Genomic DNA, 21,242 nt, shown 5'->3' with positions numbered 1-21,242 from the left:
CAAGATAAAGATACCCCGCACGCAAAACGAACGGGAGTTTTCTTTTAATCAGATAATTCAGAATTTATTTAGATATTTTATTTTTTTAAGCAAGTGCTAATAGTCCGCCGGGCACATACTTATTGTTTCTGTATTGTCAGAAGCCTTCAGCACGGAAATAGACCCCATAACACGGGAGTCAACATGTTCTTACTTAAATATGGAATAGTTACAGAAGCAAATGTCCTGTGCGGATTACATGTTTATTTTTGTTGGGGATGGGTTTAACCTGGTCCCCCTAATCAGTAAATTACTACTTTGATTATAACACTCAAAGTCAAACCTGGAGTCAGAAGTGCACACAAGGCTTGCGGCTTATATTACGGATTATATAATCCTTAATATAACTCGAAAGCGTCGGGCTTATGCAACCAAAAAGTGTTCACTTTGAGCGCTCCATGTCTATGCTCGAATCAATTACACTCGCAAACGATGCGACCCACCGAAAAAGGAAGGCCAAAAGCTTGAGGCTCCCTCAGCGGCTGAGGTGTACCATTCTTTTGACCCTGTTCTTCGGGTGGACGCACATCAGATGCGAGTCTATTTGGTAGGTTTTTTTTGCTACTAGGCGCATGGATGATCGCAGATCGCACAAATGCCGATAGCAAAGTCAAAAAGAGGACAGCGAGATCACTTGTTAGGCCAAGTAACCGCACCGCCCCTATAGATTGTGATGAGCTCCGGAAGAAGCTACAATTATGAAATGATGCAGTTGGATTTCTTCTCCTTTTTTTGGGGCTCTGGAGCGGGCCGTGGTGGTACCCAACCAAAATCGTGCCAGTTTCCGTGGGGCTCGCGAAATGGCGGAGCACGGCGTTGCTCATTGGAAGCCGTGTGATGACGATACTCTTCGGACGTGGGACGCACGTTCTCGAACCGAAGATTGCCACTGGGAATGTGGCTGTAAACCGAGGACCTGGTTGTCTTAGGTACCGAAGACAGCGCTTCAATGCCACAAGGCACTCCGTTAATATAGCGCTCCTCGCGTTTGTTATGGGGATCTGATAAATTGCGAATCGGGCGTGTATCAAATGAAGGGGTTGGCGGCACTGCATAGCGTGGTGTTGGCACCGGAGTCGCTGTTGATACAGTGGATTTTGGTATTGCTGGTCTCGGTGAAGCAGAAGGAAGCAAAGTGGGTGTCTCCGTTTTCAATAATCCTGATCTTGGTTTTACAGATGGCGCAGCTGGTCGTGGAGCAGGAGTAACTGGGATCGATGGTCCTGCGGTCTCGCGTTTGTTTTCCAATTTAAAATCTTTAAATTGGTCCTCTAGCGAACGAACTGGAGCCGAATCCATGTCCGCACTGCTTGGAACCTTCGGCAACTCGTCAAACAATGTCTCCAGCTCAGATTTTTTCGGCTTACACTCAATGCCCAACTTCAGCAGCTCATTCTTGGAGTAGAACAGCTTAACGGCCTGGGCTGGATTCTTTCCGTGGCCCTCTGTTTGCGAAAAGATGTGGGTTAGAGGTTTGATATAACATAAGAATGATTGCGCCAGAGAAACAAGCAATCCGTTAATTAAAAACTATGACCACCTCTTTCCGTTTTATTGTGCAATAGGAGCGGAGTCCACGACATTGCATTGAATTCGAATGGTACTGCATAGCTCACGACTTGTTTCTCTGACGACACTTGATTTGCTGGAAATAGTTACTTCGCTTGAGGGGTTGCCCCAGCCCTGATGCAGGCAGATCCACAGGTGCTCCTCCGTTCTTTTTAATCGGATCTTCGCTAAGGTATTGCACCCCAACCAAGGTTTTCCGATCGCGACACATCTCGATAATATGGCGGAAGTCATTGTTTTGGCTTAGTGTCCTTGGATTTCCGATGAGAATAAGCAGCGACATCGGACGCGAAAGCAGAACGTTCAAACGCTAAACGGGTGGAATATAATTAATTCGATGGGCTTAATTGTATCCTATTTTCACGATTTGTTCTGTAGTTTAATAAAGAAATGCATACCCGTTCATTGTTCAAGAATCCAAGTTTGGGCGTAAAGGAGCGCACAAAGGAAACGATGACAACAGGCTTCTCCTTGCCCTGGAATAGCTCAACAGATCCGCAATCTATTTGCGACCAGTTCCGCATGTTTAACTGCTCCTGGATGCGTTGGTACTGGTTCTTGTACGGCGATATGATACCGATATCCGTTTGCAATAACTTCTCGCCATTGAGACCGAAGTACATGAGATCTTTCACGTAATCCATGACAACGTCGATCTCCTTATTGTTGCACAAGCTGTAAAATTGAAAACGAATGTCTTAATATCTGAAATTCTGTTCTTCCCGATTTTATTCACAGACCTCAAAGAGCTGTTCGTGTTCGTCGTAGTGCCAAAAACGGAATGAAACATGATAGGAAACTGCGGATTCGGCAGGTAAAACCAGTTTTGAAAGCGGCAAACAGTTCCTGAAATACGAATATTATTATGTGTGGATCCTTGCTATGTGGTAACTACAACCGCTCACCCATGGCTGCATGAGCCCGAAGTTTTCCGTCGTAGTACAGATTGTTGTACAGCGATACTATCTCTGGGTGAGAACGAAAGTTGCGGACGAGACGCGTCTGCACAGCCGCATTATAGCTTCCGTCCTCGTCCACTTGATAGCACTTCCTCTGCAGCAGTCGCTCGAAAAGGGTCAGTCCAAGACCCCATTCGTTCGCCCTCTGGGATTGGAGCACTGGTCCCAGCTGCTTGTGGTCACCGGATAGGATCAAATTCGACGTGGGCGATAGGGTGCAGGTGATGCCCATCAGAACCTCCGCCTCCGTGGAAGCGGCTGCCTCATCCACAAAAACATGCGAATACACATTGTCCGTACCGAAGCCTCCGGTAGACAGCTTTCCAGCCAAACTGAGTGTGCAAATCACGATCCGATACTGGTGCACCGCTTGCACGGCCGGATAAAAGTGCACAGCGTACATGTTCGAGTACTCCAGAAGCAAATCGTCAATATTGTCGATGCGCCGATCGCAGCTGGCAGAAAAGATACGGGTTAGCGGTCGTGGCTGACTCTCCGGTGCTTTGGCGATAGCCCGTAAAAGTCGGAGTGCCACCTCGTCACAGGCCGTATTGGAACCTGCCAGCACTAGAATGTGCGTTTCGGGTCGATTCACATACAATTGGTAGATGGCCTCCACGATGGTCGCTGTTTTGCCCGTTCCCGGTGGTCCAAACACGATGTAGGGAGCTGGAAGCCTTTGGCTCAGCGCTATCTGTCGAACCGCTTGCATCTGCTCCGGATTGCTGGATAAAGACTTGTTATTTAGCTGAAGTACTCCACTGGCCATCGGCATAGGTAGAATTTCACCGGGAAACAGGATCCGCTGAACATCACTGTGTCTGGTAAGCGACAGCTGCTGGAGGGCTCGATACTGATAACGCATCACTGCTCGCAGTGGACGGAAGATCAGGGTGTAGGTGGTGTTGTCCGGTAACTGGCGTTCACAAGTGATGTTCACTCGGTGCGTTGAGACACCAAGGATGCGGGCGAAGTAGACTCGTGGCTGCTTATCCAGCTTTCCGACCTTCTCGTCGACACTGCGAGCCCACTGCAAGATGGAGTCAAAATCCTTGAGTGCCAATTCGAGCACCTTGTTGTTGTTTTCCAACATTTGGCGTACACCCGATTCCGGGTTACCTTTCTCGTTTATGATTAACACATCGTCGCCAGGAGAGAGGATGTCCTCCACGCTCATACTGGTGGTACCCAGTCGCATCTTAACCGAAAGCTCCCGCCCGAACTGGTGCAGCTCCACTTTCGACTGCTTGAGCGAGAGATAATGCTGCAATCGTTCGATGTCCTCCACCTGGAGCAATGTGCGCAGTGTGCCGCTAAGATTTTCCTGGGTAAACTCTCTACCCCGCTCGCAGTAGTTCTGATAGTGCTTATCATAGTCGGCCAAACGTATCTGGGCATCCTCGTGCTTCAGAGCGCTCAACACCTGAGTGGGTGGATTGGCTGGTGGAAGCCCCTTGCTCTTGAAGGTCTCGCTGCTAGACAGCCGATATGGATTGATGTTGAAGCTAGCCTTGGGCAGTGCCTCCGTGCGCATAAAGTGATGCTGCTCCACATATCTCTTTCCCTGCATGGTGAACCCGATAACGATGGGCTGCTCCCGAAGGATCATGAAGACGTGGGAGTCCACGAAGAACACAAGTTCCCCGCTCTCAGGCACTTGCAGAGGCATTTGTGCACCATACACGTAATAAAACTCGCGCAACTGCACTATGATGAACTTCTCGACAATAAGATCCCTGCAGTAGGTCTGTAGGGTGAATCCAAAATAGTGGCTGTCCACGCAGCTCTGGTATGAGAGGGACATCATGGGCGAAGAACTGCGAAAAGGATATAATATGAGTAAAGTTTAAAAGGAACTAGCTAAAAAAAATTTGAATTACTTACAATTTGTCCATCTTTTTGAGAGACTGAAAATCAGAATCGTCGCCATGGTACTCCACATGCTCCTCATACTTCTCAATTGTCTCGAAGTTCTCCTGGCAGATATAGCAACCCAGGGAGTTGAGTTCGAAATCCTTCAGCGGCTGCAGCAGCAGCGTCTTTTGATATTTAAGCTGCGTAGCCGTTGCATTCGTATCAAGTTCGTATTCTGCCAACAAAACTCTCATGAATATTAAGAATATTTTTTCTTAATTATAGATAGACTACCTTCGGTTAGCGGTTTGTTGCCCTCAACAGGAGCTCCTCCGGGCGCATTGGTCGTGGTGGCGGCATCCCGGAGTCGGTGCTGTTCGTCCAGCAGATCGAACTTACTCTTGCGAAACTCCATCAAGGAGAAGTTCTTGATGCGATAGTTAGGGTTTCCACGCGGCGTGTTGATTAGAAAGTTCGTCCTGTGCAACAAAGCACCAATCTAGTGAGTTTGGAAAACACACAAAATGTTGCATTTAAATCCGGGTGTTATTGTTTATAGCAATCAACTTCACAATAGCAAATGTCAATTCCATATCATGGGCCATAAAATCGCATTGGAAACGGGGAATCACATGACGTTTCGAATTTCACCATATAAGCACCAAAAAGCAACAAATGGTAAGCACATTTCTAATACTAGCACACTCTATAAAATAATAAGTAATGGTATTTGAATTTCAATTTGCTCTATGTCCCAATAGTGCCATTAGAAATAGGATCTTGACCCGATATGTAATAATATTTGTTTGCTTGTAAACTGAACCCCAAGCATTGAGTTGATCAAAAATGCACTTAAGCATAAACAAAATATGCGTTATAATCATTTTTGTTTATAAAGAAGTGATTATTTCCATTCCTAAACTCCCTTAAGCACTTATCAGTTTACCCAAGGGTACTATTATTGATGTAGGTTTTGAAAAAGATGAATTCGTATGTAATTATATATTTAAGTGGTACAAAACTGGTACTACAACCCTTTAATACCCACAACAAGGTCTAATCAATCAAATAGTGGCTTTATCAGCAAGATTCCGCACAATATATGAGACTTCTGCATAACCATAAAGGCTAAGTAAGGGTTTTTGTTTGTTGCTATATCAGCAAATATATAGAACTTAGCCAAGCGAAAGATGAATCCGGCGGGGCAAACCCAGAACCCAGAACTCGGATGACTCATGGACTTGAGCGTATTATAGGTGACCAGCAAGCAAGTCGCTGAGACACGACGTCGATTGGATTCGGATGTGCAGGTGGTTGTGAGTTGCTCTGATAATACGGGGAAAATGATAAGGTTTGGACTGGGGCGAAACAAAGGAAAGTTACATATGTACATATGTACGAAATCAGTCTTATCGCGGTGGGACTGGACTAGCGAATCGAATGGTTGGGTGGGTGTAGGGCACTCCACGTCTGTCGCCAATATTGAGCAACTTAAGAACTGTTTACATTTTATGTGCAGTTAGGCATGTCGGCCAAATAACAAAAAAAACTTAGTTTAACTTACTCCTTTCAAAGGGGAAATTTGGTGCAACGTCTAAACTCACTTTCAAAACAATTTACAAAATTTATGATACAGAACTGCATATTGTAAGATAATGCAGACTAAGTTGCACCGCACGTTATTAGCTTTTTTAAATATTAATATTATATTTTATATTTTAAAGAACATAAGCGGTAAGAACCTACATATGTATATCAGAGCCAACAAATGCTACTACTAATCACTTTTCAAAGACAACCCTAGCCGAAGCTCATATGGCAGTGCCCACTGTACAGGAAGTACGAAAAAGATAATACTTTCACATATGCTTCAACTCACATTCCAAGCTCCCTGGATGGAGAGCTTCAGGCGGATCTCGCTGGCGTTGGGCTGGGCGCTCAAGTACATCTCAAACATCTGCCGCATCTTTGCCTTGTCCACGTACCACTCCGTCTGGGCGCTGATCACCTGGCGCGTGGCCATCTCCAGCAGAAACGATCCCACGAACTCGCGCTCTGTGGCCGCAAAAAGGATCTGTTGTTATGGAACGGATGGATATATATATATGGCTTACCCCAAGGAACCGGCGGCTTGCGAGACATGCCATTGGCGTAGGTGCCGGGTGCCTTGATACCGCCGTTGGCGGGCGGCGTCGCCGGCGGTGTTGGAAAGTCCGGCGGGGTGAGGGTACCATTGTTGTTTTTGTTGTTGTCGTTGTTGTTGTTTTTTGCAGCGGGCGCCTTCTTTTTTTGATTCTTATTTTTAGTCATTTTGACCAGAGATGTTATTTAGAGTGATCTTTTCCTTTTGTTATTCTTGTTCTTGTTGTTTTTTTTTTTTGTTTATAATGCACTCACTCACACACAAAGGGTAAGGGATCAATAATTGTTGGGCGCTAGATTAGTTTCTGGTTTTCTAACGAACACGAACAATCGTCATTAAAAGTTAGTTATTCAATGCGAACACAAAGCACAGACGCAGACACACACACAGACGATGATATATGAACTATATACTATATAGAAATACCATTCAGCTGACGATCGAAGTGCACGGCGAGACGTTCAGTTGACGAATGAAGCGAGCGATGCGCGAGCGTTTTCTTTTATATGCAAGCGTTTCAAAAGGCGATAAACTCTGCTTATTGTTATATCAAAAAAAATTAAAATTAAAGGTCATCAAAAAATATTGTACTCTAGGATCGAATTAGAACCTCTCATAAAATTTTTAATCCCCAAATCGACGTCTCTGTGTTTATGCAGTCTTGTGTGTGTATGAATGTGTGCGTGTGCAGGAGAGCCTTTCCAAGTAACGGCGATCAGTTCGCTGGAACTGGATATTCATAACGGAGTTCTAGAGCTTTCCTTCCAGTGCAGGAACTTCGTGAACAACGCAATGGGAAGCACTCGCTGCCGCAATACTTACATATTACGGCTAATTTTTGTTATTAATTAACGAATTTATATTATCTATTTAATGGCGCTAGCGCCTTTTTTATTATTCCTGACCTTTATATTGTGTTTTTTTCCTATGTGTGTACGTGTGTATTTTTATGCTGGGATTGGTGCGTGTAACACTTTTTTTTACAAAATATAACTAAACGAACACATAACTTTGACTTGAAAATCGTGGGAAGTCCCAAATTACGTTTCGGTTGTGCGTCGATCGTGGTAAGCGATCGATAACTGCTAGTCATTGGTGTTGGAAAATACCAAAGATGAAGACTAACGGTGTTCCTTGAAAGTTTATTGTTAATAATAGTAATTTCCAGCCACTTAAACACCTATACATGTATCAAATTTTAAATAAACTTTTAATTTGTTGAACACACCTCCGCAATTTAATTCATATACATTTTAATGTAAAAAATATGTTTTATTTATTAAATTTAAATTAAAAAATTAATCCTTAACAATTATTTTCTTAATGAAAAGCTCAAATAGAAATTTGTTATTTTATAGTTATCAGAATGGTTTAAACGTTACATATTATTTATTTAAAATATAAGTCTTAAGGCTACTTAACAAACTACAAACTATTTCTTTGCCAGCTTCAGCTTTTCGGACCCAAAGATCACTCCAGTGTCGCCCAGTTTGCGTTTCATGGCAAAGGGATTAACCGAATTCAAAGGGGACCTGTGATCGGGAGTTTTACCCATGGGAACCTCGGATTCCGATTCGCCGAATATGTTCTCCTGCGTGTCCAACGGAGAGGGTGTGATATCCGGAGTCGAAGGGCGCGATCCCGCCGATGCCGCTTTAAACATGTTGGGTGAATTGGCCAATCTCTTGAGGGTGCCCCTTTTGGCCGAGCTCAGCTCGATGGCCTTGGGTTTTGGGCCACTCTGTGTGGTCGAAGTGGGAGTCATAGGCAGAACAATGGTGGCCGCAATGCCGCTGGCGCCCAGCAAAGTCTGCTGCTTGCGAGCCTCCTGGACGGCCTCCAGTTGAGGAAGCAGTTCGCACAGGCGGTCGGACAGGTGGATGCGTCCACGTTTGGTCGCGTATTTCACGGCCAGCTGTAGGAGATCCGTGCAGGCAATGGATTCAATCAATTCCCTAGCTCGCGTCTCGCACTCGCTGCTGCAGGCCAAGGCGAACAGCTTGATGGCCGTCTCCTTCTGCATCTTCTCCGCACCGTCCATTTGCATCAGACTGGAGCGCAGCAGGGCATCCTCCAGCTCGGACTTTTCCACTTCAACGTCGCAAAGCGGGATCTGCATGCGCAGTTCCTGGAGCATGGGCCGCGGATTGGTCATGGGATAAGAGGTGCCGCGACACAAGACCGCCTGGACTATCTGACGCCTCTCGGATACAGCCACCACAAAAAAGTTGTGCGACACACTGGTGCTTTGCTTCATGGTGTCGCAGATGGGGAACCAGGCGTTGCTGCTCCGGCGGTACAACTGCAGCAGACCCATGTTGTCGGCAATACTCGGCGATCCCGTGTCGCTATACCCAAACCAGGTGAGCTGTCGGCCAGGAGTCAGCGGAACGGGCAGATATTCTTGGCGCAAACTTAATCCATTTATGTTGACCAACATCGCGGAGAGATGCTGCTGCGTCTGACTGGGCGCAGAACTATGGTAAACCACCATCAGGCTGTGCTCGTGTCCAGCAATAGCCACCACTGGACCGGGTATGGTTAGCACCTCACGCTGTGTTCCCATCACGGTGAATATGCGCAGAAAACTCGAGCTGGTGGCCACAGCCACTAGATATCGGGTGGCCACGATAGCCTCCGCACTCTCGCAATCCGGCAGGCTGAGTGACCACTCCTTGTTGCCGGCGGCGGCCAGAGCAATGACTACCAACTTGCTGGATTCGTTGGACGCCAACGCCAAAGCTCCACTGCTTACACTGGCCAAATTGTGCTGATTGTAGTTGCTTATGTGTAGAGCATGGTGAATACTCGCATCATGGAACTCTACATCGATCGAGCTATCGCCTGAGGGCTCCACATGGGCTGTGACGATGCCCACATCGTTCCAGGCCATGTAGCGATGCTCCAGGTCCGCCGGCGTGGCACTGGGCTGAAAGGCCGTCTGCTGCTTGAAGAGCTTGATTTGCGGAGCAACGGGAGCAGGTACAGCTCGGCTACTGCTGGCCAGCGATTGGTTCGAGGCGTCATCGTGATCTACGGGATCCGCAAAGTTCATCACCTTGCGCTTAAGCTGCTCCAGACTAACGCCATCGCCGTCATCCGCGGCGGTGTCCAAGTCATCGCCGGCCTCAAACTCATAGTCATCGCCCAACAGCTCGGCTTGCTCGTCCTCCATTGCCTCGCCGTTGCCTGCATCGACTGCATCGCCAAGGAACACGGTTCCCAGCTGGCCAGTGGCATCGCAGAAGGCCACCTCCACCTCTCCAGACAGATTCCAGGCCAGGCATGTTATGGCATTGCAGTCATTTGGCGGCATTTCCACTGTCACTGTCTTTCGTTTCTTTACATCGAAGATGCTCACCTCGCCCTTGGTTGTTCCGGCGGCCAGACGCTCACCATTGGGGGAGAACTGGCAGCAGCTGTAGTTACTGGACACCGAGTCGTCGCGCAGTTTAAAGGCCACTTCCCAGTTAGCCGTGTTGAGCACTACAATCTCGTTGTCCACGGCATAGGCCAGAAGTTCGCCGCTTTGTGGCTCGAAATGTGGAGTGCCATATAGACTGGCGCTCTCGAAACTGTTGACCTTTGGCAAACCACCAATGGTCTTCAGCTCTTTGCCCTCCTCGAAGTTCCACACCTTCAATTGTCCATCTCCGGCCACGGAAACCAGCAGTTTTCGCTCCGCAAACAAGTCCAGTGCCAGAATTGGACCAGTGTGCCCCTCCAGCACCGTCTCGTTGCCAGCTGTATCGCCTTTCAGCACCTTAATAGTGGTATCCTCGCTGCCGGCAGCAGTATAACCGCCGGACACCTTGAGGCACGTAGCCGGCGCAGTGAATCGCATGAGGATGCCATCACTGTCCATCTCGGGAAAGGTGTAGGCATGGACCGTGTTGCGATCCGTGGAGGCCAGCAGACGGGTGCCCGTGTGGGCTATGCACATGACGAATTCGCCAAGGCAGGTGGAGCGTGGATCGTCGTCACTGATGCAGGTCCAGTGCCGGATGTCTCCATCTGTGCCGCACGTGATGATGAACTCGCCGCGAGGAGTGTACAGGAGTCCCGTGTAGCCATTGGTGTGCGCATAGCGCAGGGCACTGCGCGAGAAGCTCATGATGTGATTTAATGCTTAATTTTAATTATTTTCTCGCGATGATCCTCGTAACTTTTGGCGCCAAAACAAATATGCTCTACCCTAGAGTGTTGACAAACGGCCGAATGCGAATGCCTCAATGTCGCTCGTTTCCAGCACTGGCCAACAGCTGTTCGATACCCTTTCTTTGGAATTATTATAAACGAGATGTTGCTTTAACATTTAAACAAAGATTATATGTGAAAAACTATACACAATTATTTGAAAATAAATGGTTACATTAAACGTTTCTTATGAAAAATAATCGAATGCATTAACATTCTTTTTTTAAATAAAAAATTCTGGAATTCACGAAATTAAAGATATGTTTTAGGGTATATCATCTTCGACTTTCGATGAAAAAGAATATAATATTTTCATTTTGCCATAGCCGGTTGCTCATTACAGCATTGCTCTAATCCAAAGTCGGATTATGTTAAGAAAACTAACAAAGCTCTCGACCTTAAAGGTCAGATGTGAACTCCGCGCCCTCTCTTCACTCAGTCAAACCTCGCAAAACATATTCGACCGCAATGCTAAGAGATTACAAAAGGAAAGAGCCGCACTCAGGTGAGTTCTTCTCCTCAGGATTAAATACATATTTAGGAGGCAGATCTAATGATTAAACAATGTATACAGCGAAGATGTTGGACTATACGATTACTTGAAAGAGGAGGTGGGCTTCCGCCTGGCCGACAGAGTATTCGACATCAAGCGGGAGTTCAAGGCGGCGGCGGACATCGGATGCAGTCGCGGCTATCTGTCCAGACACATCCTGGCGGAGAGTGTGGAGCAGCTGACGCTCACGGACACCAGTGCCACAATGCTGGAGCAGGCACAGGGCACTCCGGGTCTGAAAATGGTGAAGCTAGTGAAGGACGAGGAGCATCTGGATGTGGGTAATTAAGCTGCTTATGCCAAAGTCGCAAGTTTAAATTAGAATCCCTTTCAGTTTGAGGACAACTCACTGGATCTGGTCATCTCCAGCTTGAGTCTGCACTGGGTGAATGATCTGCCCGGCTGCTTTGCCAGAATCAAGCGCAGTTTGAAACCGGATGGCGTCTTCATAGCATCCATGTTCGGTGGAGACACTCTGTACGAGTTGCGCTCCTCGCTCCAACTGGCCGAGCTGGAGCGCAAAGGTGGCATATCACCGCACATCTCGCCCTTCACCCAGATCAGGGATATTGGATCCCTGCTGAATCGCGCCGGCTTCACCATGCTGACCATAGACACCGATGAACTCGTCATCGGCTACCCCAGCATGTTCGAACTGATGTGGGATCTCAAAGGTATGGCGGAGAACAATGCGGCCTTCAATCGACCGGCTCATCTTAGTCGGGAAACGATGCTAGCAGCCAGTGCCATCTACCAAGAGCTCTATGCGAAACCCAACGAGAATGGCATACCCGCAACCTTTCAAATCATATACTTTGTAGGCTGGAAACCCGGTCCCAATCAGCCACAGCCCCTGGAGAGAGGAACAGGAGAGGTGTCGCTCAAGGATCTGGGATCGATTATCGAAAAGGGCGGCAAGCTGGACACAAAAGCAGGCGATTAATTAGCTTAGCTTCAGTTGACAGTTTTATTTGGAGACGTTCTTGAACATAATTTAAATTAAAATAAACATAATTCCTTTTGCTGAGAAACTTAAACTAGTGATTCATGCTTGTGTAAAGTTTAATCATGAAATTAATGATAAATACTCAATTCATTTGTCAGTTTGTTCTGGTCGTGTACTGCTATGCTGGTATAACTATACATAATCCTAGCGTAATCATACGACTCTGTTATCTATAGCTTTCAATTAATATTTGGTTGCCTTTCGCCTTTACATTCGTTTGCATTTCATGGACGTAACTTTTTAACGTTGCTTTGTATTTTGTTTGGTACGTATATACAAGTACAATTTACAACAATTTCTATAATATATGCTTGAGTTGAATTCAATTTGCAATTAAATAGACTTCTAACCGCTTTGTAGTTGTATTAGATACGATTTGCTCTTGCTTAAATATTGTTCCATTAGCATTTTTGTGTATGTAATTCTCGATTGCTTTTATCAATTGTTTAACTCGTAACTGTTGTAAATTTAATTTGGCGCATCTAAGTCACTACCAAGTCGTGTCCCAAGCTTCCCGCGGCGTATGTACAAAGTGTGTGAGCTCTCTCCCATTCTCGAAGCTTGGTGATTGCTATTGCTGCACCTAAAGAAGGCCTAGCTCTAGTGTTTTTAGCGGTGGCAGGGCTTGAAGAACTAAGGCTAAGCAAAGGCAGACGACAGCGAGCACCAGGAACTAGGTGATCCCGCTCCGGTTCGCCGCCGCCTTTTGCTTTGCTAGTCATCCCAGCGCCAGCGGAGATCTCGGCGGCACGGGCGGCGGTGTGGGCGTAGCTCTGGGCGAGGATGTGGGGCTGACTCCCGATGCTCCTGCTACTGCTAATCCTGTAGTGGTGGCTGTGGTGAGTGTTTGGCGATTCTCTGCAGCTGCCTGCGCCGCGATGGACGCGGGCGGCAGCTGACGTCAGGTGCCCAGGAGCATCTCGCGCTGCGGAGTGTTCTGCAGCATGTTGGCGGTCCTCAGGTGAATACTGCAAGGGATGGGCGAGAAATTAAGTCTACATGTACTTTGAAGGAGTAACAGTCAAAATAACATACAACAGTTCGATGGAAATCATTTTTGTTTCCCTTAGCCGTTTATTTATGTACTGTAATCTTATTTTACTAGTTGCAAATCTTGTATCCGACATTATTTTGACTGTAACTGCCTGCGGATGTCTACTCACTTATTGTCCTCCAGCGACATGGTTTCCGACGAGCCGTGCGAGGCAACTGAAGTACCTGCAAGCGAACTTCGTATTGAGTGCGAATCCTCGGGAACGGTAAGCGTAACTAATAAATTGCGTTTATGGGAATACGTTTTCGAGTTTTTCGTATTTTTTCGATTTGGTTTGACCAATCCCAGTTCGTCGTGTTGCCAATGCGTTGGAAAAGAATTTGGTTTTTGGAAAATGACATTTAGTTTTCAATTGTGCTTGTGATTGTGGCAATATGTGAAATTTTGGTTAGCGGTGTTAGTGTTTGTTGTTCTTGTGTTTGTTGTTTGTGAGGTGCAAATCGAGTCGAATACTGCGTACTAATACTGTTTTCTTAGCCTGCAACACATCTTGCAGTGCAATGATACATTGTGCTAACTGCGAAATCAACCATGCTGGCAAATGTATTTTCATTTCAGTACAAAATCATATTTATTTGTGTGGTACGTTTCGCTATATGTATAATCATATAATTATTAGCTAATCAGATTACAACTACAATTTTGGCTTTAACATTAACTAAAGTTGAGTTTCTTTTGTAAGGCAAACATAAAGTAAATGCAAGAGCAAAGCTTAAGTTACCTAAACAGTAGGCTAGTAGGTATGTATAAGGAATTGTGGGTAAGAATATAGGCGGATAGCAATAAATATTAATCGTTGTACGTAGTTTCAAACGGAATAGTTGGAGTCTTAGAAGTTATTAGTTTTTGGAATATTTAGTTGAGACTCTCGGTTGGATAATATCGGAGAGTGAGTGGACAAGAAAGAATGTGGGAAAAACACGAAATACACACATCGATGAATGCTAGCAAATGAATAACAATTCAGGTTCCTGTCGGTTCGACAATACAAAAATTAAAGCTAAGTACATGTGGATATTACTAGCGAATGTTCAAGGGGGTTTTTGTTTGTTGGGAAGGGAGAAATCGTTATTGGCATATGCGTTTTACAAACCAAGTAGGCAAAACAGACATTAACTACATAAAGAAAGAATACGAAATACGAATCAACTAAGATTAAAGGCGTGTGTTCTCCACGCTCAGCGCATCATCATCATCGTTATCCGCAGCATCCCGATGCCCGTCCATGTGCCTGCCTCCGCCGCCGACTCCGTTTTGCACGATATACACCACCTGGCTGCTTGGCGTCTTCGGGTGCAGGGGCAGCTGCTGTCGCTGGAGCACTTCCAGTGCCTGATCCAGATCGAGGCGATTGCGACTGTCGCTATCGCTGCTAAAGCTGTGCCGCATGTGCTGCAGCCCGTTGGACAGAGCTGGATGCGGCTGCAGGTAGCTGAGATTGTGGATACTCTGGCTGCGGGCGGGATCTTGATCACTTTCGATAGTGGTCACCACAAATCCATTGCTGTACAGCGAGTAGCTGCTATTCGCCGGCGAGGTGGCTAAGCTAGTGATACTCTCAAACGTTTTCATTGAGTATCCATCACCTAGGAACAGAATTACAGAAGCGATTGCGAATTAGGTCAGGTCTGATTTCGGTTTTTGCAGCTCCGATTTGCCGGGAAGACGCAGAAGCGGTGGCTTGTGATCGAAACGGATATATATGTACACGCAGCGGACAATGTTAGACAATGGTTACAAAATGGATCATCCGATTACATGAACGTCGAGGGGCGTATTTAATAAGCATGAACTGGTTTTGTGGTTGCCTTGGTTATTTGGCCCTTAAATGCTAATACTTTACATTTACAGTTAGAATTAGTGCCCATTAGATCCGTTACGTCTAAAACTTGGTACTCCATCATCCAGAACCACTAATACTCGTCCCACTGTTTCGAGCCATCCATTACATTCATTACACAAATAAGAATTCTCTTCTTAGCTCCCTCCAACGTGCAAAAGGTCAATATTAGCATATTATTCAATTAGTTTAATGCTTCGGCCAGCGAGTTCATGACGCATTTGCGTTGGATTGCCAACGATGACTTGCTGAAAATGGCTACGATCTTAACGTATACTCAAAAGGAAAACTATACATCGCTACTCAAACAAACAGAATACATATGCCATATCATATTCTAGAACTAAACAGGACTTTGTACATAGGATTACGTCTAGGGCAACACCAATTGAAGTTCGTTTTGAGGAACTGCTCGTGTTTCGGTTTACATATACATGATATATACATAAAATTTGTGATAAACTTGCACCACACAATACAAAAAAGGAAAAGAATTGTCAATTATAATTGCAGATTATATTTACAGTCAGCAAGTGGGGTAAGTGGATTGTTTAAAGCAAGCATTAGGATTAGTAGATAAACAGTGTAAGGAGTTGTGTGTTACTCATGACTCACCCGTTGCGCACTCCGAAGTCTCGTAGGACACTGTGGACTGAACGTCGATCGCGTTTTGTTCTTGTCTGAAAGCCAAAAATTATAATGACTAAAATCAATTAATAACCCAAAGAGCTCCCACCTTGATATCACATCTGTTATGACTTGCTTCTCCGCGTCTGTGTAATCATTGCGTCTGCGCCCGATCTTCTTCTCCATATCCGCCTCCATGAAGTCACCTAGTTTGCGGGTGGGGAACTCGTTTGACTTGGCTGGCGGCGGCACATCTAGCTTCAGGTCCTTTAGCTTCTTCATGACTCGTTCCAGGGCCTGAACGGCATCATCGTCGCTGTAGCCAAAGTTCTTGTGAAGTCGCACTTGCAAATACTCAATGATGGCGTCCATGTCCTTGAGGCGCAACAGCTCGTCTTTGTGAAGGTACAGAATGGTGATGGCCATGGACAGAATGACGCGATCGCCGTCTAACATAAAAATATCCCACACGCGCAGACTCAAACTGAAAGGAACCTGCAAAACCGATATATTAAGTATTTTTGTCAAAAATACATCTTGTGTTTACTTACGCGTTCCACGAAGATGACAAAGAACCACTTAATGGCGTACAGCAGGGCGTCAACGTTGTGTTTGGTAAAGTGCTTGTGTAGTTTTCGCATTATTTTCGACATGATGCGGTCGTGGTGATCGATGAATCGCGTCAGCTTCGGGAACCCCTCAATAAACAGCCCGTGCATGCCGTATTTTTGGTCGGTTATCAGGGTATTTAATGCCCAAAAAGCCTCCTCCTCGTGCAAATAAAGCAACAGCACGCCAGCCACACAGGCCATGCCCTGGCAGTAGCCCAGTTCCGAGTTGTAGATGCTATAGGCGTTGAGCACATTGAATAGCGAGCACTGCTTTACGCTGTAGCGCTCGCGAAAGGCAAGATTGTCGCGAAACTGACGATTCACATCGGCATCGATCTGTCGCGTCTCCGTGGAGTACTTCCTGGCCAGCTTCAGCATTCGGAGGTAGACGCCATTATTGTTCTCTATCGATTGCTGGATGTCGAGCAGCTTATTCCAGGCCACCATACGCACGCGATCCGGTATGCCCTTGTAGACGCGCTTGTGCAGCTTGTCCTGGGGCGGAGGCCACTGATTGAGCATCTTCATCCACTTTTTGTCCCGCTCCATTTCGATCTTGTTGCGATGCACCTCCTGGGCATCCCGCGTCGACGGCAGCCGCGAGTCGTGCAAGAAGCCATATCTAGAGGAGGACCAATTGGTATTATTGGGCTTCTCCTTACGGACCACGGATGTTACTCACTTGTCCGTCCTGTGGTAGATCTCAAAGGTGGGATTCTCCCAGGAGTCCACCACATTGCTGGGATCCAGACCGAGTTCGTAGCGCCGGAAGATGTCCTCGCGCTCGTCCTCGGCCCGCTTGACCAGCGCCTCCTGCTGTTCGCCGTCCGTCATTTGGAGCAGGATCTGAATGTGGCGGGTGGGGGAGGGGATCGGGGACAGGAGCAGGAGCCGGATCCGGAGGAGCAAGTGGCCAGAGCTGGTTTCTCTGTGCTCTCAGTTGGGGAGCGGCTGCTTCTGAGCTGACTGGGCGATAGCGCGAAACTTTGATAAAAAAAATGAAATGGAATGGAAAAAATAACACACAAAAGCATTAACATGCGAAAGCGATCCACAATAACAACACTCGTATACTATATAGCTGATGAGCGAATGACGCACACGAACATTAACTATTGTATATATGTATACATATATATTCAAATGCAGTGAAATCAATTTGATCTTTGGTTTTTGGAGAAGGAGCGTGGCATAAATGACGTGATGTTTCGCATTGCTTCACTGCAGCATCAAAACATAAAGCCATATAAGACTAGTCACTGATCTGGAAAAACGCCCCCTGATCTGCGGCGTGAGTGTGAGTGGGCCCGTAACGCATAGATCTGCTTGCGCCCCCGGGTTTTTGTCGCCTATTTTAATGCGAAATGTGCAATCTTTATGCTTTATCGTTCGTACACTTCCTGTTTTCGCTGCGATTTGTTGTATTTTGTCAACACAGACACATACGCACACACGTAACAAACACACACACACACACGCTCAGGCGAGAGGGTTCTGGCTTTCACTGACCACTCTCTCCGAGTCTCTGCGGTTAATTAGCCGCGCCTACTAACGCTTGTTTACCATTTAATTTTGAATTGCCAATTCTTATTATCCGCACTGATCGGTTGTGTTTGCTAACTAGTTTTTCAATATTTTAACTCGGCTGCATGTTTCCGATACATTTGGGGGGCGACTGAGTGTGTGTGAGCGGGCAGTGTTGCCAGACTGCTGCAACTGCCTAATAACGTAACAAGAGTACCAGGGATGCGAGCCAAAACTTTTGCGATATTTTGGCGTAATGTTATACGAGTTCTAAAGTCGTTGCGAGTAGCCGGGAGATTTGTACTCTTATCTGGAACTTTAGCTGAAAAGTATGTGAGAAGAATATATTTATAAAATGTATATGTATTTTAAAGTGCATAAAAATGTTGAGAACAAATAAAAGCGCATTTACGTATATTAAACTACATTTACTAGTTACTTATTATTTAAAACCTATCCATCCCTATTGACCAATGATGTTTAATAAATAAATATATTTTTAAAAAGCATTTTCAAATAACATGAATTTCTTAATTTTAAAATATGCTTTTTAAATAAAATTTAACTTCTGTGACTAAGTAAAGAGAGCTGCCGGACATTCGACACAAAAACATCGTAGACATCAGAGGGAAAACTCATCGCTTGATCGATAGCCTCATCGATGTTTTCCCAACTTTTGTTCCACCACTAGCGCCTCTCAAAACAACAAAAAAACAGCGGCAGTCGGACGCGGTTTTTAACGTCGAGCGCGGTTTCTTTGTTTTAGCGCTCGAAAATTGTCGAGAACTCTCGTAAAAAATACACTGTACCAAATAACTCAAAGTGCATGCTAATTGAACTAACAAATGGCTTATATAAAAGTGAAAATAAATCAAACTAAACATCAAAACAATTTTGTTGGCGGCGTTCTTTTATTTTTGTTCAGATGTCGTGTTTAATTTTTCCGGTTTTATGCTGACATATAAATAACATAACAGTGAAAATTCCTAACAGTGTATTGTGAGATCAAAGTAAGCAAATAATAATTTTTATGTTTAACATAAAATGCAACCCTCAACAGCGTCCTTTGCAAAGGTGTGCGCTTATATATATTTGTATATATATATATTTGTGTGTGTGTGTGTGCGTGTGAGTGATTGTGGATTTTGTGTTGCAAAGGAAAATTGTCGCTTTTAAATTGTTTATTTTCAATTTGAGACGAGCAGAGGATTTTTAAATTGCAGCACTAGCATTTACCGTTAGGGCAAACACATTCAACATGTTGCAGTCACTAAAAACTAAAACAAAAGCAAAGCGGATCACTCTCTCGCTCTCTCTCTCTCTCTCTTTGAGTTTTAAGTGTTTTTGCCGTGTTTTGTTTTGATTTTTGCACACACACAAAGGCATGCGAAGAGAGTTTGTGCTCTTTTGATTGTTGTTGCATTGGCCAGCTAATAAAATTGTGCCGTTCTTGTTGTTGTTGCAGTTGGATTAAAATTCAAAGCATTTATCGGTGCTAAATTGAAATAACAACACAAGTAAGGGCTAATCAAAGGAAATCAAAATCAAGTTGGATTATCAGCACAGCTTCTGGGTAAGTAAGCTAACGCTCTTATCGCCTAATTAGTTTATAGCGTTTTATTTTCGTGTGGGTGGCTTTTTGCATTTCAAAACCAGTTCTATTTCGGGTTTTGAAATGCCTTTTTTTCTTATGATGTTGATAAGACCTTGAAGCGCTTTTCGTGTAGAACTTCGTATGATTGATGTTTTTATGCTTGAGGCAACTTGAGTCGAAGCTCGGCTTTTAAAAATGGAACAAGACCAGTTTTGTGAGGCTTTGGAATTGCCAAATAATTTCCTAAGCCTAAACTGCAGTTTGTTGTGGTTGTTGCTATTGCTTTTGCTTGCATCGCCTAGAAAATGATGGATGCACATATCTTGCCGTCCCCCTCGCACATCCAGAAGTTGTCGGTTGAGTTTTTACGGCCATTTATTTGCCTTTGTCTTTGGACTGATGACTTTGTTTTTGTATTTGCCCTGTCTTTGATTCTCTCTCTCTCTCTCTCTCTCTGCTTCTTCTTCGTCGTTCATCCTTTGATTTTGTTTGATCCTTGTAGGTAGAAACGATTGTGTGTGGGAGAGAACTACCGTTGTTTCGTTCGTTCAATCTGTAAGATACTAGAATTTTCTGTTTTCGAAAATTTTTTCTCCAATTCGAGAAATATTTCATCTGTTATTAGTTGGGCATGGAGTAGTTAAATTCTGTTGAATATTATAGAGCTATTTAACATTATCATCATACGTTAGTACTTTTTATACGAAACATTTCATCTTTTTTTTTTGTGTTTTATAACTACAAAAAACAAGATAAATATTAAAATGAAGTATTCTGATCTTTTAATCTTTAATCTTGAGATTTTGTAAAACTACTTAATAATACTGTCATAATATAACAGGAAGTTAGTAGTAATGATCTTTTGCTTAGATCTTTTGAATATTCTCCTTTCCAATATCAGATGCATTCCAACAGAAGAGCGACGAAGGGAATGCATTTAAGCACAATACCTGGCATACTCGACATTTTAAATGCTTTTCATCACTTGATAAACAGTGTTATTTGTCTTTCCTTTTTTTTTTACATACGTGTATCTCCCTCTGTTCGCCGCCGTTTGTTGTGCCCCCGTCTTCGCATATGTACGTCTTCGAGTGGTCTAACATGTAATGTATGCCTCGTCTTTAGTTTCTTGTTCGTTTCGTCTTTGAGACACCGGAAGTTGTTGCTAGGCTGAAAAAGTTGTGTGTGTTTTTCAGCAGTGTCTCCAGCTGTATCTTTATCTCCCTCTGGAGACGTATATCCATCTCTATCGACGGGCAAGTGGCGCGTGTGAATGACCCAATTAAGCTGAAGATAACCCGGCCTAAGCTTCGACTTCGTAGGTGGCTTAAAACAACTCGGTTGGCCAAGAAGAAGCGGCCCCAGAACCTGCCAGACGAACATACTTACTATGGCACAACAAAAAAGAGTTCACATCGAATATATCGAATGCGAAGTTTGAACTGTAAACAGGTTTACTTGGCCTCACCTCGCTTCGTCTGCTGCAGTTGGTAGCTACAGGTTTTCCTCTGTATGGCGAACTGCAGACCATGGAAGTTTCTGTAACAAACATGCTTAGATTTTGGAACTAAAGTCTTAGTTCACTAAAACACAAACCTTTTATCAAACTAACAAAAGTTATGAAACCGGATATACGATTATTCGACTTTAAATTCTAAAAGAAATCCATTGC

At 44.9% G+C, this 21,242-nt stretch overlaps 5 protein-coding genes across 10 annotated transcripts in view; 2 read left to right on the top strand and 3 right to left on the bottom strand.

Annotated features, from left to right (window-relative positions):
• Positions 1–37: 37 nt before the first annotated feature.
• LOC122612635 lies at positions 38–7,525 on the bottom strand. Its single transcript, XM_043786381.1, has 10 exons — positions 7,387–7,525; positions 6,536–6,876; positions 6,301–6,476; positions 4,716–4,920; positions 4,452–4,656; positions 2,514–4,384; positions 2,349–2,454; positions 2,007–2,283; positions 1,699–1,918; positions 38–1,484 (listed from the first exon to the last, which is right to left on the bottom strand). Exons 2-10 carry the CDS (start codon positions 6,729–6,731, stop codon positions 736–738), a joined length of 4,005 nt encoding a protein of 1,334 aa, XP_043642316.1. The 5' UTR covers positions 6,732–6,876; positions 7,387–7,525; the 3' UTR covers positions 38–735.
• A 409-nt stretch (positions 7,526–7,934) lies between these two features.
• Positions 7,935–10,769, bottom strand: LOC122613230 (WD repeat and HMG-box DNA-binding protein 1). Its single transcript, XM_043787311.1, has one exon. The coding sequence runs from the start codon at positions 10,676–10,678 to the stop codon at positions 7,997–7,999; it is 2,682 nt and encodes an 893-aa protein (XP_043643246.1). The 5' UTR covers positions 10,679–10,769; the 3' UTR covers positions 7,935–7,996.
• A 320-nt stretch (positions 10,770–11,089) lies between these two features.
• Positions 11,090–12,351, top strand: LOC122613402 (arginine-hydroxylase NDUFAF5, mitochondrial). Of its 2 annotated transcripts, XM_043787561.1 has the most exons (3): positions 11,090–11,266; positions 11,336–11,591; positions 11,649–12,351. In XM_043787561.1, exons 1-3 carry the CDS (start codon positions 11,130–11,132, stop codon positions 12,255–12,257), a joined length of 1,002 nt encoding a protein of 333 aa, XP_043643496.1. In that variant the 5' UTR covers positions 11,090–11,129; the 3' UTR covers positions 12,258–12,351. The 2 variants fall into 2 exon arrangements, with proteins under 2 accessions (XP_043643496.1, XP_043643497.1); XM_043787562.1 differs by lacking the exon at positions 11,090–11,266 and having other exon boundaries at positions 11,467–11,595.
• Positions 12,352–12,745: 394 nt separating this feature from the next.
• LOC122613401 (USP6 N-terminal-like protein) lies at positions 12,746–18,150 on the bottom strand. Of its 5 annotated transcripts, none has more exons than XM_043787559.1 (7): positions 18,016–18,150; positions 17,135–17,436; positions 16,393–17,074; positions 15,951–16,336; positions 15,830–15,894; positions 13,484–13,589; positions 12,746–13,288 (listed from the first exon to the last, which is right to left on the bottom strand). In XM_043787559.1, exons 2-7 carry the CDS (start codon positions 17,284–17,286, stop codon positions 13,222–13,224), a joined length of 1,458 nt encoding a protein of 485 aa, XP_043643494.1. In that variant the 5' UTR covers positions 17,287–17,436; positions 18,016–18,150; the 3' UTR covers positions 12,746–13,221. The 5 variants fall into 5 exon arrangements, with proteins under 5 accessions (XP_043643494.1, XP_043643495.1, XP_043643491.1 ...); XM_043787560.1 differs by having other exon boundaries at positions 13,484–13,538; XM_043787556.1 differs by lacking the exons at positions 12,746–13,288; positions 13,484–13,589 and adding an exon at positions 13,625–14,960.
• Positions 18,151–18,692: 542 nt separating this feature from the next.
• The window catches only part of LOC122612229 (neurogenic protein mastermind), a 68,349-nt gene continuing 65,799 nt past the window's right edge, over positions 18,693–21,242 (top strand). The window contains exons 1-2 of the mRNA XM_043785692.1: positions 18,693–18,986; positions 19,442–19,549. The gene's annotated coding sequence lies outside the window, so the exon portion shown is untranslated. The remainder of the gene's footprint in view (positions 18,987–19,441; positions 19,550–21,242) is intronic.

The sequence above is a fragment of the Drosophila teissieri genome, chromosome 2R (assembly GCF_016746235.2).
Source record: "Drosophila teissieri strain GT53w chromosome 2R, Prin_Dtei_1.1, whole genome shotgun sequence".
Lineage (NCBI taxonomy): Eukaryota > Metazoa > Arthropoda > Insecta > Diptera > Drosophilidae > Drosophila > Drosophila teissieri.
This window is presented reverse-complemented; position numbering and strand designations above follow the sequence as displayed.

Bases quoted from the DNA above. Each gene is read 5' to 3' on its own strand.
- LOC122612635 (XM_043786381.1), bottom strand. From the start codon at position 6,731: ATGACTAAAAATAAGAATCAAAAAAAGAAGGCGCCCGCTGCAAAAAAC. The intron at 2,284-2,348 runs GTCTGTGAATAA...TCAATTTTACAG, and splicing joins AACACGAACAGCTCTTTGAG to CTTGTGCAACAATAAGGAGA. The intron at 1,485-1,698 runs GTAACTATTTCC...TTTCGCAAACAG, and splicing joins GGGGCAACCCCTCAAGCGAA to AGGGCCACGGAAAGAATCCA.
- LOC122613230 (XM_043787311.1), bottom strand. From the start codon at position 10,678: ATGAGCTTCTCGCGCAGTGCCCTGCGCTATGCGCACACCAATGGCTAC.
- LOC122613402 (XM_043787561.1), top strand. From the start codon at position 11,130: ATGTTAAGAAAACTAACAAAGCTCTCGACCTTAAAGGTCAGATGTGAA. The intron at 11,267-11,335 runs GTGAGTTCTTCT...CAATGTATACAG, and splicing joins AAGGAAAGAGCCGCACTCAG to CGAAGATGTTGGACTATACG. The intron at 11,592-11,648 runs GTGGGTAATTAA...AATCCCTTTCAG, and splicing joins AGGACGAGGAGCATCTGGAT to TTTGAGGACAACTCACTGGA.
- LOC122613401 (XM_043787556.1), bottom strand. From the start codon at position 17,286: ATGACGGACGGCGAACAGCAGGAGGCGCTGGTCAAGCGGGCCGAGGAC. The intron at 17,075-17,134 runs GTGAGTAACATC...GTCCTCCTCTAG, and splicing joins ATCTACCACAGGACGGACAA to ATATGGCTTCTTGCACGACT. The intron at 15,895-15,950 runs GTGGGAGCTCTT...TTTGGCTTTCAG, and splicing joins ATAACAGATGTGATATCAAG to ACAAGAACAAAACGCGATCG.